Source organism: Podarcis filfolensis, assembly GCF_964270895.1.
Source record: "Podarcis filfolensis genome assembly, chromosome: 14".
Lineage (NCBI taxonomy): Eukaryota > Metazoa > Chordata > Lepidosauria > Squamata > Lacertidae > Podarcis > Podarcis filfolensis.
Window position 1 is genome coordinate 8,986,836 of NC_139616.1, and position 19,489 is coordinate 9,006,324.

The 19,489-nt window shown below is 44.6% G+C and overlaps 1 protein-coding gene and 1 long non-coding RNA gene across 2 annotated transcripts in view; one reads left to right on the forward strand and one right to left on the reverse strand.

Annotated features, from left to right (window-relative positions):
• The window catches only part of LOC310749827, a 285,263-nt gene that overhangs the window by 87,681 nt on the left and 178,093 nt on the right, over positions 1 to 19,489 (forward strand). The window lies entirely within an intron of this gene.
• Positions 9,824 to 15,294, reverse strand: LOC310749566 (zona pellucida sperm-binding protein 3-like). Its single transcript, XM_083586758.1, has 9 exons — positions 14,663 to 15,294; positions 13,434 to 13,552; positions 13,244 to 13,347; positions 12,795 to 12,972; positions 12,582 to 12,702; positions 11,327 to 11,418; positions 11,082 to 11,230; positions 10,578 to 10,697; positions 9,824 to 9,987 (listed from the first exon to the last, which is right to left on the reverse strand). The coding sequence occupies exons 1-9, from the start codon at positions 15,071 to 15,073 to the stop codon at positions 9,830 to 9,832; spliced, it is 1,452 nt and encodes a 483-aa protein (XP_083442884.1). The 5' UTR covers positions 15,074 to 15,294; the 3' UTR covers positions 9,824 to 9,829.

Sequence of the window (19,489 nt, forward strand, 5' to 3'; positions counted from 1 at the left end):
TTGCTCATCAACCATCATGTGGAAGATGGAACAAGCTTGCTCCTGCTACTCCAGAGGGTAGGACTTGAATCAATGGCTTCAAGTTACAAGAAAAGAGATTCTGACTAAACGTTGTTGTTGTTTAGTCGTTTAGTCGTGTCCGACTCTTCGTGACCCCATGGACCAGAGCACGCCAGGCACTCCTGTCTTCCACTGCCTCCCGCAGTTTGGTCAGACTCATGTTAGTAGCTTTGAGAACACTGTCCAACCATCTCGTCCTCTGTCGTCCCCTTCTCCTTGCGCCCTCCATCTTTCCCAACATCAGGGTCTTTTCCAGGGAGTCTTCTCTTCTCATGAGGTGGCCAAAGTATTGGAGCCTCAGCTTCAGGATCTGTCCTTCCAGTGAGCACTCAGGGCTGATTTCCTTCAGAATGGATAGGTTTGATCTTCTTGCAGTCCATGGGACTCTCGAGAGTCTCCTCCAGCACCATAATTCAAAAACATCAATTCTTCAGCGATTTCTTTTTTTTTTTAATGAAATATTTATTAGAGCTTTTCAAATTCAATACAAAAAAAATCTAAAAAAACAAAAAATGCAAAAAAAGAAAAAAGAAAAAATTTAAAATTTACAGTTTCATATTTTCATTACCATATTTCCCAGACTTCCCCACACCTCCCTTCTTGCATTCCAATTCAAGTTGTTTGTTCAACAAGTTCCTATCCCCAATTTTTAACCTTTTTATATTTAATTCATTTTTTTTAACTTATTTTAACTTATAAACATCAATATTTGTACCTCAGTACACAAATCTTTTTCCTAAAGTCGACCCTAGTTCCATTCCACGAATTTCCCAATTTTCATATTAATAACCAAACAGTCCCTCTCTGCCGGTTTTTTTGATAGTCCTTAATATTAAACTCCAAATTTCGGAGGAGCTCTGTCTCAATAAGATCCAAATTTCTTCCAGCCAGGCCTCCATACTTAAAAACAAGGTCCAAAAGTCCATTTGTCACCAAGACTCCAGCTTCCACTTTAATCAGATTTGTAATCCATAGATCTTCCGGTCTCCACACAAAGGAATCTCTCCATTCTTCCTTCACCAATTTGAACCAGAATTTCATCATCCAGTACTTATTTTCCTTTGTAATCATCCTGTCAGGCCTTTGGTTTGATTTCTTGTTTCCCTTTATTAGCATGATGTCAGGCCTCTGGCTCGCCTTTGTCATTTGCAAAGTTACAGCTCCTCCTTCCTTCTCCTCAGGAACAACATATATCTCTTTCTCCACACTTTCAGAATTCTCAAAGTCCTCTTTTTTGTCCAGCTGCATGGGCTTCCTGAGTCAAGTCCTTATCAAGTTCCGTAATGTTATTTACTTTTAAATTCAAGGTTGTTACATTTGTAGACAAAACCTCAATTTGGCCTTGTAACTTTCCCAGGAGAACAAATATTCTGTCCAGCCCAGCCTGAATTTTCCCTTTTCCAGCCATTCTTGCAGTGTCCCAAATCCTCCTCTAGAGGGATTTAGTAACTTAGTATTCTTTCCAGTTAAGATCCAAAAGTCAGATTAATTTGTATCAGTTCTTACTTATTTTCAACAAAATGCAACCAGGTTGCAGCAACTGTATCCAGCAGAGACAGCAGAAACAAAGTTCTCTTTTTCCTTTTTGACAGCTAAATTTGACAGCTGTCAAACTTCTCTATGTTTCCTCAGCAGGCTCTCTCGCGAATCACTCCCGGGTCTGGGGGGGGGGGTGGAACTTCAACTCTCAAATTTAACTCTTATCCTCCAGCACAATTACTTATACTTGTATCGCCAAATCGTGAAATTGATATCTTTTATCGAAAAGACAAGTCTCTCGACTTTAGTTAACTAGTCCTTGCTTTAGATCTTTTACAAGGCGGGGAGGCGGACTTCCTGTTTGCACCTTCCCCGATCGTGCCAAATTCCAAAGAAATTTCCTTAAAAAGTCCAATTTCCGTACTACTCACGGGTTGTTACTTTTAGGGTCCAATTGTTCACAGGAAAAAGTCAGCGCCCTCCGACCATGGCTCGCGGCTTCACTCCCCAGGAGAAGCAGTCGACTCTCAGCACCGCGCCGCTCACCCCGTCCCCCGTTCCAAAGCCTTTAAAAAGGCTTCTTCACAGGTCGGGGGGGACGCAAATGGTGCCCGCCGAGTCACCAAGTTCACAGGCTTCCCCGCCTGTGATTTCTAAGGGTCCCCGCGTTGCCGCAGCGGCAAGACCCCGCTCCTGAAGAGCCGATTCCCTCCGGAGCTCGGAGGGAATCCGCCATTAGCCATTCACGCTAACCCGGAAGTCTCTTCAGCGACTTCTTGATGGTCCAGCTCTCACTCCCATACATCACTACTGGGAAACCCGACTAAACATTAGGAAGAACTTTAAGGCAGTAGGAGCTGTTCAGCCACGGCATAGACTCCCTTGGAAGGTGGTAGCCCCTCCTTCATTGGAAGTTTTTTTTAGCAAAAATGTATAAAACAGGATCAAATGCTTGTTGGAAATGTAAGGGAAAAGAAGGCACCTTTTATCATATGTGGTGGGCATGTAAGGTAGTAAAAGAATCTTGGGAAATGATTTATAATGAGTTGAAAAAATGTTTAAAATAACTTTTTCTAAAAAACCTGAAACTTTTCTTTTAGGAATTCTAGGTGCCAAAATCCCAAGGGAGCAGAAAAGACTATTTATGTATGCGACCACGGCTGCATGGATATTATTGGCCCACAGTTGGAAAGAAGATAAAGTCCCAACCAGAGAAGAAAGGAAGATTAAATTGATGGATTATGCTGAATTGGCAAAAATGGCTGGAAGAATCAGAAATCAGGAAGACCAAAATTTTAATAAGAAATGAGGGGAAATTATATTTTTTCTTAAAAACCATTGCAAACAGTTAAAACCAGTGCTTTTTCTGGGGGGATGTGAATCTAAGTTTGGCCTCATTGAGGGGCAGTGTTTCAGTAAGAGTAGGAGAATGAGAGTACCCCTAAACCCTTTTTTTTAGGGAAAAAGCACTGGTTAGGACTGGAATAACACTTGTAGTTTAATGGTGAATTTTGGACATAATGGAGAGATAAAAGATACGGATTTTTATAAAAGATGCAGGAGGAAATGATTCATAATAGAACCCACAAAGGGGAGGAGGGAAGTCCAAGAGATTCTTTGGAATCTTGTTTTTATGTTGTTTATTGGATATGTGATTGTAAAACATTGATCTGAAAACCAAATAAACAATTTTTTTAAAAAAGACAAGGTTGAGCTGGACAAACCAGTATAAGGTCACTTCCTACGCCTTCCAGTCACAGTGCGCACATTGGAATCCTGCACACGAGACAGCCTCCCGGTGGAAAACAGGAGTTTTGCTAATCTAATAAACTCCAAACTACCGCTAAGTGGCAGCCAAGGACAAGCTATCGCAGGCAATTTAGTTGATTTGTTAAACAGCAGCTATTCTAGCAGGAAGGCAGGAGAACCTCTTAGCTTAATGGAAGGTGGATAAACATTACTGGATAAAAACCATCCCAAGTGTCCCGCAACAGGCCCAACATGTGATTCATTATACGCTGACCTCCAGAAGCCTCTCTGGAGCATCAGCAGCAACGGAAGAGACTTCCGCAGTGATTTCAGACGCTCACATTGCTTTGCAGACAAAGTTCTGTTGCAATCCTTACAAACAGCCTGTAAAGGTAAGTCAGCTTTGTTTTCATCCTGCGCAGTTCAGGAAATAGCACCCCAAAATGGTTTCCAGAAGCAATATTCGGGATTAGTGTTGCTTGGGAAACTGAAACCAAGAGATTGCTGTTGTTTCATGTCCTATCTGACCCTTTTAAGGGTTCATAAAGCTGTGTAAGTTGTGTTTGAGTTCTACAAATGATAAGCGTGAGTCAAAGATGAGGAACCTGATGTCCTCCAGCTGTTTTACATTATATTACATTTTAAAATTACCAATCATCAATTATCATTATCATTTTGCTGCTTAATGTCGGCATATAAGTGGTTACAAAGTACAAAAAGCAGTTGGGCAAACATTTTAAAAAGAACATCCATGTTTTACTCACACAATAAAACTGGGGTGAGAAACATAATGCCCAAAAGCTGAAAGTGGCCTCCATTCTTATCTGGCCCCCAGAAAACTCTCCTTACCACCCCACCCTCTCCCCCCAGGCCACATCCTCTCATCACCAGCCCTGCTTCACACCCTCCTTGTGTGTTTTTGCCCGGCTGGAAGGTGCCCTTGAACTCTGATCATGCCTCTTGCTTGCCTGCATGGAGGATAGACAGCATGCACAGGAACTAGTCTAGTGTGCAAGGAAAAATTTACATTAGTTGTTCCACCCACTTTGGCCTTCCGAAGGTTGTGGAGAATGGAATGTGGTCTCTGCACTGAAAAACACCGTATTTTTCGCTCCATAAGACACACTTTTTTCCTCCTAAAAAGTAAGGGGAAATGTCTGTGCATCTTATGGAGTGAATGTCTGGTCCCTGGAGCCAAATTGCCCAGGGGCGAAAAGGAGGTCATGTTTTGTTTTTTTGTTTTTTTTAGAAAGAGGGAGGTGGGTGTTGAAACAAAGCCGCTGATCAGCAAGCGATCGGGAGGGAGATAAGGCTGCTGGTAAAGGAGGCTACCAGGGGAGGGGGGAGGTAACTTGCAAAAAGAAGAGACAGGAATACTAAAAACAAGCAATGAGAGAAATTAGAAGAAAAGGATGAGCAAAAAACTGCTCCAGCTAAGGAAAAGACACTAAGGCAAACAAGAGGGAAGGGGGTGTTGAAAGGAAGCAGCTGATTGTGATCAGGAGGGAGATAAGGGAGGCTAGCGATAAAAGAGGCTGCCTGGGAGGGGGGAGGTAAAAGCCCATGGATCCTCTGGATTTTTGCATTGGGTCACCCCAAATTCACCATCAGATCACATAGCATGTCCATGGCTACAGCCTGCACCCAAAAAAAAAAACCCACACACCCACTGTTGCGTGGGGCTGCAATGGTGTAAAAACGTGGTTACAAAGCACGGATCCACATGGATCCTCAGGACTTTTGCATTGGGCTACCCCAAACACACCATCAAATCACACATCATGTCTGGGGCCACAGCATGAACCACAAAAATCATATATCCACTGTTTCATTCAGAATATTTTTTTTCTTGTTTTCCTCCTCTAAAAACTAGGTGCGTCTTATTGTCAGGTGCATCTTATGGAGCGAAAAATACGGTATTGCCCTCCAATGCAAGAAAATAGATTATGCAGTTCATTTGGCAAAAAGGAGTCACTTCCATCAACTTAAAGCAAACAGGAGACAGATCTGCATATCAAAAGTTTTTATTTTCCTTTCCAGACAGATTATCGCTTTTGTACATCAATACTTCAGAGGATGGGTAGGACTGGACGTCCCAGGGCATTGTAAACATGCCAGCTCTTTTCCTGGCACCCCTTGTGCCTTCAAGAGCCACATGCCCAGCAGGAATTCACCATGCGGTTTGCCCTGGCACCAGGATGCAATTCTCATGAAGAGCTTTATCTGCTGATGTTCTGCTCTAGCCTGCAGATCTGGCAGCCAAAGAGTGAGCACAGCCAGCAGCTGTGAGCCACTCGGAAGGGATGCCAGCCCAGACGCTTGAGCGAGGGTAGGGATTTGGCAGGGCCAGAGGCAGATTAAGGGCAGAGTTCCACCGCGTCTTGCTCTTTGCCCTACACTCTTACTTCATTTCCATTCCTTGATTCTTTCTTCCCTCTGTATGCACTAGTTTATGGAACAAGTCACAACAGACCGGGTTAAATATGCTTCAGGTTGAGCGCTTTCGGGTTGCATTCTGCGGCGACCTGGAAGTAACGGAACACGTTACTTCCAGGTTTCGCCGCTCACGCATGTGCAGACGGTCAAAATGACATCACACGCATGCACGGAAGCGGCGAATCACGACCCGTGTACGCACAGATGCGGGTTGCGTTCGCTTCAGTATGCGAACGGGGATCTGGAACAGATCCCATTCATATCCAGAGGTACCACTGTATTTGTTTTGCTGTTATGCTTTATTGTACTGTTTAGATCATACAATATTCAATAAGATAAAAGGTAAAGGGACCCCTGACCATTAGGTCCAGTTGTGACCGACTCTGGGGTTGCGGTGCTCATCTCGCTTTATCGGCCGAGGGAGCCGGCGTACAGCTTCCAGGTCATGTGGCCAGCATGACTAAGCCGCTTCTGGCGAACCAGAGCAGCGCACGGAAACACCGTTTACCTTCCCGCCGGAGCGGTACCTATTTATCTACTTGCACCTTGACGTGCTTTCGAACTGCTAGGTTGGCAGGAGCAGGGACCAAACAATGGGAGCTCACTCCGTCGCGTGGATTCGAACCGTCAACCTTCTGATCGCAAGTCCTAGGCTCTGTTGAAGGGAAGCTTTGCTTCTGCACATGACTGTGTCATGATGGGAAGCTTTGCTTCTGCACATGGTTCTGCACAAACCGTTCTAATACTAAGACATTCCCTCATCACCCTAGAATGTTCAGTTCACATTGAGTTCATGAAAACATTGTACCCTGACCTGTTCTTAATGCATAGCTGACCACATCTATCGGAACGTAATTGTTATGTCCTTTTAAGTCTTGCTATATCAATCATTAGTAATTGTTTAAGTCTTGCTATATCAATCACTAGTTATAGTTTAATAAGGAGGTTTTCATGCCTGTCTAGTTCTGTGTTCCCTTTCCCACCCTTTAATCTATTCATGATTAATGCTTATATGCAACCTTTGCTTTGTACTTGTGTTAACCAATCAGCAATAAGCACATATGTGGCAATGCTGTAATATTCAATAAAAGGGACTCCCCGAGACTTGCTCGGGAGATGCCTCCCATATGACACTTGCTACTCGTCTGTCGTTTATTTCAACCCAACACTCTGTGGTTTAACCCACAGCACCACCCGTGTCCCTTATTCAATAAGATACACACACACACACACACACACACACACACATATATATATCATCATAAGCAGATTTTGTCTTCCAATATCGTACATCGGGCACGCCAACTCCAGGGGGTCATGTCTTTAGCCCCCTTGAAATCTTTGGACAAGGGGCTGGACCTCCTCAATATGTGATGTCACACACACACACACACACACACACACACACAGAGAGAGAGAGAGAGAGCACTGGTATGCTGGGCTCTTCAAATGGTGGACCTTCAAATGGTGCTGGACCTTTGGCATTCTGACACAACTCTGCTGACAAGTCCAGTGTGCCTTCCTGTCTGATACTGGCACTCTGGGCTCATCAGCAGGGTCGTACCAGATTGCCAAAAGTCAGCACTTTGGCATGACCCTGTGTATGAACCCAGCACACTTTCCCATCTCATCAGAGGTCATGCCAGAGTGCCAAAGATCTGGCACAATCCTTTGAGGGGCCCTTGCAATCTTGGGCACAACTGAGTGCCTCTGCAGTACATCACATTTAACTCCTTCTTCCCCTTTTCTCTTTTAATTTGGCCATTTGTCTAACTGTCCTGCAATAAAGGAAAAAGAAACCTGATCAAAGCATATCTGCTGCTGAAAACCTATGCTCAACAATTTTTAAAAAGAAAGATCTTACCCATGCACAATTACTTCTGTGTCACTTTTGCTTGTTTTGCAAGTACTAACTTTTTTAGCTACGATTCTATTGTAGGCCTTTTATAAACTTTTTCTACCTTTAAGTTCATTGATTTATTAACCATATGTAGTATATGTTATTCTAGTATTGCGCTATAGGCAATTATCAACACAAACAAGTGCCCATGGAAAAATGGCGACCAATATGACCTTGGCTTTCAGCACTTCAGCAGTGGAAGGAAAACTTGTGTAGATTTTGCTGAAAAGATAAGGGGGCAAGAGCTCTGGTTCCCAAAGTTTAAGGTCAGAGAGTAGTTGTGAGGTTCTAGAGCAGGATTATAACTTACCTGGGAGACCACTGTAAGCAGATGAAAACATTAACACCTGTAATGTAACAAATATGGACAAAATGGACTGGCATAACATATAGATTACTGAATAATATGCAGTTGAAAAGGTTGACAATATGACCAATGGAGGGGAAGGTGGGAAGTCCAGAGATTCAGAGAAATCTCTAAACAGGGATGCTGCTGAACTACAATTCCGATCAGCCCTACCAAACACAGTCAATGGCCAGGTATGTTAGTTGTTGCAATTCAACCTTGTGCACTGGCAAACCACAGAAGACCATTACAGTGGTACCTCGGGTTAAGTACTTAATTCGTTCCAGAGGTCTGTTCTTAACCTGAAACTGTTCTTAACCTGAAGCACCACTTTAGCTAATGGGGCCTCCTGCTGCTGCCATGCCGCCAGAGCACGATTTCTGTTCTCATCCTGAAGCAAAGTTCTTAACCTGAAGCACTATTTCTGGGTCTGTAACCTGAAGCATCTGTAACCTGAAGCGTATGTAACCCGAGGTACCACTGTATGGTTTTGAGGAGTTTTAGGTGACACACAGCAATGCTCCTTCATGCCTAGATATCTTGTGGCACCTGGGACCTTTAAGTACTTAATTCTGTTTCTCTCATTATTCTATAAAACACTATTCTCTCAAGGTTACTTATATATCAAGATGGCAGCACCTGGGAATTTTAATCTCTTGGATAAGCCCCTAGCAGGGCCTTACAGTCCCACCTGGCATAAAGCATATGGATGAACTTGAGAGATTTATGTGGGCTACATGCCAAGTGCAAAGGAGTCCTTTGCCTTACAAGAATGTATAAAATCGGGCTGCTGAACAATAACCTGAATACCAGGTGTGGTTTATGTAAACCTAACAGTATATAAGTCTGAAGAACAACTCTGTCAGGTAGAACCTGAGTGCAGGCTAGATTTGGAAAGTGATGTGTGCTGGCCAAGCTCCAGCTTCAAGAGTCCATTGCTCTAGGAGCTCCCAGCAACCAAAGGAAAGGCAGCAAGAAAATAAAGCTTTTTTAGCTTTCTTTCAGCTATTAACAATATATTCAGCTTTCACCTAATCTACGTGTTCACTGTGTTCTAAATCCAGAAATAACCTTTGCTCAGAAAAATATGGAGGGCCAAAGGTTCCCCCACACCTGTTCCAGGGGTGCATCTTGGAAAAATATTAACCTCTTATGACTGTAGAAAGAGAATAATCCCCTCTCCTTTTGCTCATTCTCGATTTAACTATCATTTCTTATTTCAGCTACCTCCAGAGATCACTTGGACACTCTTTAAACTACAAACCTACCCATTCAAGAGGTCCCCTAGGTTGGACAACACTGAGGTGGACAGATTGTTGCATCCTTTCAAGGTCAATAAAATAAAGCTCTGCCATAGATACTTGGATCTAGTGACTCCAGCCGCTGAGTCATGTTACTGAATTTGTAGACTCTAGAGAATGGAGTTAGCACAGTGTTATTTAGGGAGGGGAGGAAGTTGTCAGGGCTACCACACACTTTTTAGACATGGCACAGATGCCCATGCAACTCTTAGCATTACATTTGGACATCGCTTCAAAGCTCAAGTATCATGTGGAAATTAACAGCTGAGGAAGCTTCAGGGAAATTGAATAAGCCAACATGTGAATGCAGCTGTCATGAGTACACTGAGCAACTTAATTCAAGAGTGGGGAACCAGTGGCCTCCCAGGTGCCCCTAGAATGCACCTCCCATCATCTCCAACTATTGATCATGCTGGTTGGGGCTGATGGGCACTTTAGACCAATGGCTTCTTGGAGGGCACCATCCCACTGGCTACTCCAATTACATACTCCCCTTTCCATTACAGAAGAAGAGTGCAAGTCACAGTCCATTTCACCCATTTTTATTTCTATTTTATTTTACACAGCTTTTCCAGAAAGCTCTAAGATTGGAGTAGAATTGGAGTGGCTTTTTTTCTTGCAGGCACTGAGATATCCCAGAATCCCCAATGTCAAAGCTAGGAAGACAGTTGCTATGGACAGTCCTGCCATTGTCAACAGAGACATCTCATGGGTACCTGAGAAAGAGAAGTGGAGATTGAATATGGGCCCTTCTGCGTTTAGAGCATGTACACTACCATAAAGGTAAAGGTAAAGGGACCCCTGACCATTAGGTCCAGTCGTGGCCAGCTGTGGGGTTGCAGCGCTCATCTCACTTTATTGGCCGAGGGAGCTGGCGTACAGCTGTAATGTGGCGAGCATGACTAAGCCGCTTCTAGCGAACCAGAGCAGCACATGGAAACGCTGTTTACCTTCCCACCGGAGTGGTACCTATTTATCTACTTGCACTTTGATGTGCTTTTGAATTGCTAGATTCTCAGGAGCAGAGACCAAGCAACAAACCCCCGTCGCAGGGATTCGAACCACCGACCTTCTGATCAGCAAGCCCTAGGCTCTGTGGTTTAACCCACAGCGCCACCCACATCCCTTTACAGTCACCTACCATGGGCAAAAAGATTGCAGGGGGTTGAATTAGATGACCCTAACTCTATGATTCTAGCTCTCTAAGTGTCAAGCAGAGGTCTTTTTTAGCCCTACCTAGAGACGCAAGAGTTTGAACAGCAGACTTTCTACATGCAAAAAATGCCACCCAAGAGTGCAGCCTTACCTTCTTCCATTGCCCCTATGGTTCTTTGGTTTTCAGGAAAATGCCCCAAACTCTTTGGGACACCCAGGACAACCGGTCCTATTACCACGTCAGCCTCTGCTCTTCCCACCGAAGAGTCACCTGCAAAAGCATGAAAGCCTAGAAACTTATTTTGATCAGGTTCGAGTTAAGCTCCTTTTAACACATTTCCTCCTATGGGAAAATTATAGCCAATCTAGACACTGACGATGCAGAGGGGTTGGTGGCAGCAGGTGGGGGGGGGGGACAGGATGAGCTCTAATGGGGTTAAGTCCCAGGAGGAGGGTAGTCATTGGCTGAACATTAGGAGAAACATCTTGGATGGCAAGAGCAGTTCACTGGAACCAGTTGCCATTTCGTCCTCTGAAAAATTGGAGCCAATAGGAAGCTTTTTTGACCCATGCCTAATTGTTATTTAGGAAGCAAGGCCTCATGTCCTGGAGTCACCACCCCTGTTCCATAAGTCGCTCTGGACACAGAATTTACCATGCACAATAACAGGAGCATCTCTCTGGAAGCGTCCTCTCGTCTCTCTCCACCAGGGATCCATCCTTCCAGACCGGCCTCCAGGTGGCATACAGTTCCTCCTCTCACAGCAGCTGCAGATGTCTGCAGCACCTTCAATGGGAGTCCAGCTGCAGCAAAAGGGGGGTACAGGAATCACTCTTCCCCTGCTGCTCTCAGCTTCTCAGACAGCCCCGCCCTCCACAGTTCTCAGCTGCTTCCCTCACCTGTTCCTTGCTTTATTGAAAGAGCAAGCCTTGTTCTGAGGACCAAGAGGTTGATCAGCTGCTGTGACTTTCAAGTGGCAAGTAATGTAGACCTGGAGAAAGTAAGGGGGGAGAAAGTGAGGGGGGAACCCCAAAGAAAGACCATTGGACTTTCCAGTATTGCAGCCTATTGAGCAACTCAATGCTCTCCAAATGCCATTGGGCTCCAAGTCCCATCAGCCCCAGCCAGTATGACCAATGGTCAGGGATAATGAGAGTTCTAGTCCGTCCACATCTGGAGAACCACAGATTCCCCCAAACTCATGCTCAAACAGCTCTGTCACAGTGGCTTTACCAAGTCCAAAGAGCTAGTTCTATTATTTTATTTATATACAATATTGAATTTATAGACCGCCCTATTCCCAGAGGTCTCAGGGTAGTTCACAGAACAAAATCAAAATATAAAACCTCAAAATATATAACCAGAATAAAAACAACAGCCCAATAAAAGGCTAAAAACACAGCATGTAGCTATATCTGGTATCCATAGTGTACAACGCAGCCTCTCTAGCCATCAAAGTACAGGAGGCACAGGGAAGTTAGCTAGTTGTTGGCCCTTGGGAAGCACTGTGCAAGGGGCTTTTGCAGGCATGGACAGTCAGCTGACCGGCATTGCCTGCAAAGCCCCTTTCATCCATGTCCTGCTTTTCCTGTAGGTAGGGATGGAGGAGAAATTCAATTCTATACACATTCAAAGGCAAATCTTCCAAATTTGCACGTCCCTAAATAATATGAGAACTGAAATGCAGCTATCCTTCAAAATCTGCACCGATTTGAAAGTTTGCAATGCAGTTCTCCTAGAAACATAGAACTGTAGAGCTGGTAGGAACCACAAGGGTCATCTAGTCCAACCCCCCGCAATGCAGGAATCTTTTGCCCAATGTGGGGCTCAAACCCACAGCCCTGAGTTTAAGAGTCTCCTACTCTACCAACTGAGCTATCCCAGTTGACAATAATTACAAAACTGCACACATTAAGGAAAGTGGATTAAACCCCCCCCCAAGATATTAATGAAAACAACATACAAAAAAGCATTGTATTAGGGGAATGTCCTTGCAAGAATGTATACATTAGTCAAAACTGCATATAAAATGTATTTATTACAATAAATTCACACTAAAATGCTGGTGAGCTTTCATAGGGATTTTTTTAAAAAATGCCAATTGCTGCAAAATGTGCCAGATCAGGAAGCTTGCTGTGTTCATTAATGTCTCACCAAGCCTCCATTATCTCCTGCAAACTGGAAGGCATCAACTGTGAACTGGAGAGAATCTTGTCTGTGTCTTGGGGACACAAAGGCTGAACTGGAGTCATCTGATCTCCCATCAACCAGGCATCTAAGACAAAACACGTGGTTAGCAACATTTCCCCAGTAGTTGACAGCCAAATAAATGCAACCTAGAGATCCTGGCAAGAAAGGCAAACTTACCCATTGAAGTCAATTATAGCATAATTGGGAGAAGAGTCTCTGTCTGGGCTCAGTGTGGCCACACAGTTGTCAATGAAGAGCTTCAGAACCACGTGGTTCTCAGTGTTGACATCAGCCTGGATGTGCATGGCATCTCCCAACTGATACCTGTTAATGGTTCTCTCTGCACTCCAGTCATCTAGAATGGAAGCCTTATCTTAATACAGGGATGGGATAATACAAGTGCCCTATGCAAGCACCTGAAACACCTGGAATCTCACATCGCTCAGAGATTGGGGTAGCCTACTTTACAAAAGTTAAGATTTATGTTCATTACTCCACACTTTTGCCTCTAGCCTCACCCATCACTGACATACAGCCCTTGAAGGCAATGCATCCCTTGGACTAAAAAAAGGTTCCCCATCCCGACTTATGAAGCAGACAGTATTTTCCCCAAGGCTGCCACCTACCGTTCATCAGACGCAACGAGAAGGCCAACCTTGCTTCTGCAGAAATGGTAGAGCTAAAAGGAATCCACGTTGGCCTGATGGGCTTGCTGCTCACATTGTCTTTCCTGAAAGGGACAGCCTTCACTGATCAACCAGTTCTCCAAGGAACAGTCATTGGGAAGGTGCGATCAGAGAACAAAGAGCCACTCACCTTGGATAGTGACATTCAATAGGAACTTCAGCTGGGCTGGTCCTGATGATTTGAGAGTTACTTCCAGGATTAGGACTATAGTAGAGGCTTATGCTATAGACAAGAGAGTCTGGAGTCATCTGGAAGGAGAAGAGCAGTGGCAAATATAGATTCACAACAGGCTTCATCAACCTGGTGCTCTCCAGACGTTATGGACTCCAATTCCCATCATCTGCTCTAGTTGGGGCTGATGGGAGTTGGGAGTCCACCACATCTGGAGGGCACCAGGGTAGAGAAGGCTGCTCAAACTATTGTTGATTCATATAAACACATCATATTCCTAAAAATAAATGCCATCTTAAAAATATGGACTTGACCCTTGGATCTCTCCCAACTCTGCAATTCTATTATCATTCCATTGCTTGTTTCAATATATATTCCCTATTAAGTGTAGGGAGGTGCAATCACCCCAGAGGGATGTCCTCTCCATCGTCTGTTATAATGTAGGAGGATAGTGAGGGACCATGCAGAGGTGGCCTTGTGCAGGGCTTAGCACAAGGACACAAAGTACCTAGGACCACCCACATCCCTTTTCTCACCTTTACCTGCCCCATTAAAAAACAACACATTACCAAGCATTTTACAGTTCCAGGGTTTGTTAAAGCATTTATATTTCTGCAAATATTTAAAAAGGTAAAGGATCCCTGACAGTTAAGTCCAGTCATGAACGACTCTGGGGTTGCGGCGCTCATCTCACTTTACTGGCTGAGGGAGCCAGCGTTTGTCCTCAGACAGCTTCTGGGTCATGTGGCAAACCAGAGCAGCGCACGGAAACGCTGTTTACCTTCCTGCCAGAGCGGTACCTATTTATCTACTTGCACTTTGACATGCTTTCGAACTGCTAGGTGGGCAGGAGCTGGGACCAAGCAACAGGAGCTCACCCCATCGCAGGGATTCGAACCACCAACCTTTCGATCAGCAAGCCCAAGGCTCAGTGGTTTAGACTACAGTGCCACCCGTGTCCAATATTAGGGTTCCCCCAAAGCCATCAATACCTCCCTCTCATGCATGGGCAGTATCTTTTTAACCACATAAACAAACAGTAGCCACAGCCGGGACATCAGAAATATGAGGAGTCTTTCCACCCCCATTTTACTTCTTCACCCATTAGGCTTTTCTTGTTACTTTACGACAACTAAAAGAAGCTCAAGAAACTGAAGAAGAACGTGTATTTCATCAGTTCACCTTACCTGTAAGATGCTGCCACACTCATGGAGCCCAGCTTCAAAGACCACCAAATTCTCTGCATTGTCAAGGGAGGTGTATGGGCAACCAAGAGAGCCCAGGATCAGGTCCGAAGCTTGGATGAGCCTCCCTGTCCCAAACAGGTCCCTGTTCACAGTTACGACCACCTGAGCCTCCATGCAATGCACAGTCACGGGAGTCAGGAGGGATAAAGCCCTCAGCTGGGGAACGTCCACCCAAGCCCAGGGTGAAGACGGAGACAAGACTGAGCCACGAGGCTGTCCCACTGGAGGAACAGTCCTGGAAGGAGTTCTCCAAACTAGATCATCCCCAGACAACTCCCAAGGACCTGCAATGTCCACCACACCAATTACTACACACAACAGCACACCGCTAACAGAAGCTAACAGCCCCATTCTGACTACAAAATTAACCCACCACCCACTGTGCCCCAAAGAGGACCAGGGCAGGAGAGGAAGGCTTTAAATGCTGCAGAACCAGCCCCTTCACAGCTGCCTTACGTTCCAAGCAGCCTGGCCTCCCCTGCCAGCTGTAGAGAAGGAATAAGTGCAATGAGCCTCAGGTGGAGGCAATGCAGCTTGTCTCGCTGGGACTTTATCCTGTCTTTTTAAAAAAAAAAAAATCCTTATTGAAAGTGCAAAAAGCACATAATTATATGGGCACTAAACATGGTGAGATGTAAATAAAAGAGAGAAAAAGAGAGAGAGAGAAACAGAACCCGTGTAAAAGGGGAAATAAAGGGGGGAGGGGGAACCCAAAACTCTGTGTTTTACAAGGTTGTTACAGTGGTACCTCGGGTTAAGAACTTAATTCATTCTGGAGGTCTGTTCTTAACCTGAAACTGTTCTTAACCTGAAGCACCACTTTAGCTAATGGGGCCTCCCGCTGCTGCCGCACCACCGGAGCACGATTTCTGTTCTCATCCTGAAGCAAAGTTCTTAACCCAAGGTAATATTTCTGGGTTAGCGGAGTCTGTAACCTGAAGCGTATGTAACCCAAGGTACCACTGTATTGTACTTCACCAGATCTTAACCTATTACAGTATTTGTAAGAATGGATTCCACATATCAGTGAATTTGTCCACGGCAAGTCTGCGTTTATATGCAAGTTGTTCATATTTTGCAAGTTTGTATATAAGTCTTCCATCCAATTGTAGAAGGTATTTTATCCTAAAAACACTTAGCCCATGGGTAGGCAAACTAAGGCCCAGGGGCCGGATCTGGCCCAATCACCTTCTCAATCTGGCTTGCAGACAGACTGGGAATCAGCGTGTTTTTACATGAGTAGAATGTGCCCTTTTATTTAAAATGCATCTCTGGCTTATTTGAGGGGCATAGGAATTTGTTCATTTATTTATTTTTCAAAATATCGTCTGCCCTCCCACAAGGTCTGAGGGACAGTGGACCGTCCCCCTGCTGAAAAAGTTTGCTGACCCCTGACTTAGCCCAAGGGCGCCTCCGGATGCTTTTACTCTCAACTGCCATACATTAGTACATAGCTCTGAATAGACTCTCCAAAAGGTGAGGACTCTGATCACACAGGCACAGAGCAGGTGGAGTTCAGGGGGTTGGACTAGCTGACCCTTGTGACTCTACAATTTATGATACAATGATTCAGACTGCATAGTTGAACTATATTGTGTATTTCACACCCAATAATAATCTACCTGTGTTCTCCATGTTGCTGCAAGGAATAACCCATGAACAAGAGCTTTTGATTTAGTAAGTAAAACTTTTAAAACTTACTCAACAGTGTGTGGCCTGTGCTTTGCTAGAGGGGTAGAGAGCAGGGGCAAGACCTATAAAGCAGACTAAACAGGATCTGCAAAAGTGTTTAACAACTTGTATTCCACACTATGCTGCTGGTTAACTCTATAATAGTGTTTTTAACTTTGCTGGGAGCACTCTCCCACCAAAGAGTGTGCAGTGCCCCGTGTTTTGAATCTAGATGCTTAGCTGATTCTTTTGTTAATTGCCCACACACGGCTCGGATCTATTTTCCACTCCCACAGTTTGAACTTTCATTATGCAGTCCACTGTGCTTGTATTGACTTTTATTGGACTGCGACTGCCATAAATTGCTGTTCATTCAACTGTTTTCACAACCAAGCAAATCATTGCTTGAAGCATAGTCAACGTGGTGCTTTAGAGAAGTACATTTTATCTTACTACTAAGGTTTATATTAGGAACCCTTTGATATTAGAAATCCTTTCATCAACAAAATGCATGGATTTACTATAATTTTTATAATAATAATTTTATTATTTATGCCCTACCCATCTGGCTGGGTTTCCCCAGCCACCCAGGGTGGCTTACAGCACATAAAAAATGGTAAAACATTCGATATTAAAAATTTCCTGATACAGGGTTGCCTTCAGATATCTTCTAAAAGTCAGATAGTTGTTTATTTCCTTGACATCTGATGGGAGGGCATTCCACAGGGTGGGCGCCACTACCAAGAAGGCCCTCTGCCCCAATTATAATGCCCCACTACCACCAACACACTTACATGCCCCTTAAAGGGAAACCATGTACAGTACAGAACATCATTTATGTTACCACCCATCTGACAAGATCACATCAGAGGAAGCATAGATGGCATGGCAGCACACAGCTTGAGGTGACCCCTCCCGCATAAGATGATCCTGCCAGATTTGGCCAATGACCCAACTACTCCAACTTCCTGTTCTCACAGTGGCTGACCAGATACCTGTGGAAACTGATATTCAGGGGCATAGCACTTCTGACAGTGGAGTTAAGACATAGCCTGGTCTACCACGAATTTGCCTTTTTATGATTCTCAGTTTTATACATTTCAATAATTTTACAATCATTTTAACATTTCACAACTCGACTTCCTCCCCCCCCCCTTTTTGCGGTTCCTTAAATTTATTTTTAATATTTTCTGCATATCCAAATTAACTTAATTTGCTAATTTATTTACAATAATCCTGCCAATGTTCTTATCTGTTAACAGATTGTAAATATTCCATAAACCACTTTCATTCTTTTATTAGAAGTTTGTTATCTTGATTTCTTATTTTTCCAGTAAGTTTTGCCATTTCTGCATATCCCATAAGTTTTTGTGTCCATTCTTCTTTCGCTGGGACTTCTTCTTTCCATTTTTGGGTGAGTAACATTCTTGCCGCTGTAGTCACATACATAAATAGATTTCTATACGGTTTGGGTAGTTCTGTCCCTATAATTCCCAAAAGGAATTTCATGAATTTGCTTAATCCTCTTTTAAAGCTGACCACCACAACAATTTGGAATATGCAGAAAATACAAAAGACAAATTTAAGGAATCGCAGAAAGAGGGCAAAGGAAGTCGAGTTTTGAAATGTTAAAACGATTATAAAAAATTTAAATGTATAAAACTGAAAATCATAAAATAATTGTGGGGGGGGGGTTGACCACCACTACCTTCTGTGGGTTAAACCACAGAGCCTAGGGCTTGCCAATCAGGTCGGCGGTTCGAATCCCCGTGGTGGGGTGAGCTCCCATTGCTCCTGCCAACCTAGCAGTTCGAAAGCACATCAAAGTGCAAGTAGATAAATAGGTACCACTCCGGCAGGAAAGTAAACAGCGTTTCTGTGCGCTGCTCTGGTTCGCCAGAAGTGGCTTAGTCATGCTGGCCACATGACCCGGAAGCTGTACGCCAGCTCCCTCAGCCTGTAAAGCGAGATGAGCGCCGCAACCTCAGAGTTGGCCACGACTGGACCTAATGGTCAGGGGCCCCTTTACCTTTAGCTTCTGTGGGAGCAGGTTCCACAGTTAAACTAGAACTGAAGAACTTCCTTCTGTTGTGACTCCTCCTCCAACATGCAGCTTCACTGGATGTCTAAAAATGCTAGTTATGAGGGAAGATAATCTTTCCTTCTCCACTATCTCGATGCCATGCATAGTTTTATGGAGATCTATCATGTCAGAAGGGGTGTGGTGGCCTTAGACTAGCAGCAGTTCTCAACCTGCGGGTCCCCAGATGTTGTTGGACTACAACTCCCATCATCCCTGAGCTCTGGCTTTGCTAGCTAGGGGTGATGGGCGTTGTAGTTCAACAACATCTGGGGACCCACAGGTTGAGAAAGGCTGCCTTAGAGGCAAAGAAGCAAACTTGTGAATGGTGATGCCATGGACTGGTTAGACGCAGATGAATGGTGAGAGGTACCAGGTGGGAAACTCCAAAGGGTGGAAGGCTCAGAGCCCAGGGAGTGGTGGTGGGACAACGATGAGTGGTCACAGGGAGAGGACTGGGAAGAGGAGGTGTTGGAAGCTGAGAAGGTAACAGGGCTTAGTGAGCTGAGGGAATCTGTAGCAGAGAGAAGTCTAGAATCAGAGGCAGAAGTTGAAGTAGGAGAGGAGAGAGGGCAAGAGGCTGAGATGAGTCAGGCTGGTGAAGAAGCACAAGCTCCCCTCCTCACTTGTCTCTCAGAACCAGAAGAGGCATGAAAAGGGCACAGTCTCCAATTGCTTGGGGGGAAAACCTGGAAAGGAGGGGGCTTAGGCGTCTGTGGGAAGCAGGAACCTTCAGCCTCAGAAACTGCTTCATTGGGGCACTGTGGTCTAAACCAATGAGTCTCTTGGGCTTGCCAATCAGAAAGTTGGCGGTTCGAATCCCTGTGACAGGGTGAATTCCCATTGCTCTTTCCTAGCTCCTGCCAACCTACCAGTTTAAAAGCATGCCAGCGCAAGTAGATAAAGTGGTACCACTGTGGCGGGAAAGTAAATGGCGTTTCCGCACGCTCTGGTTTCCGTCACTGTGTCCCGTTGCGCCAGAAGCGGTTAAGCCATGCTGGCTACATGACCCGGAA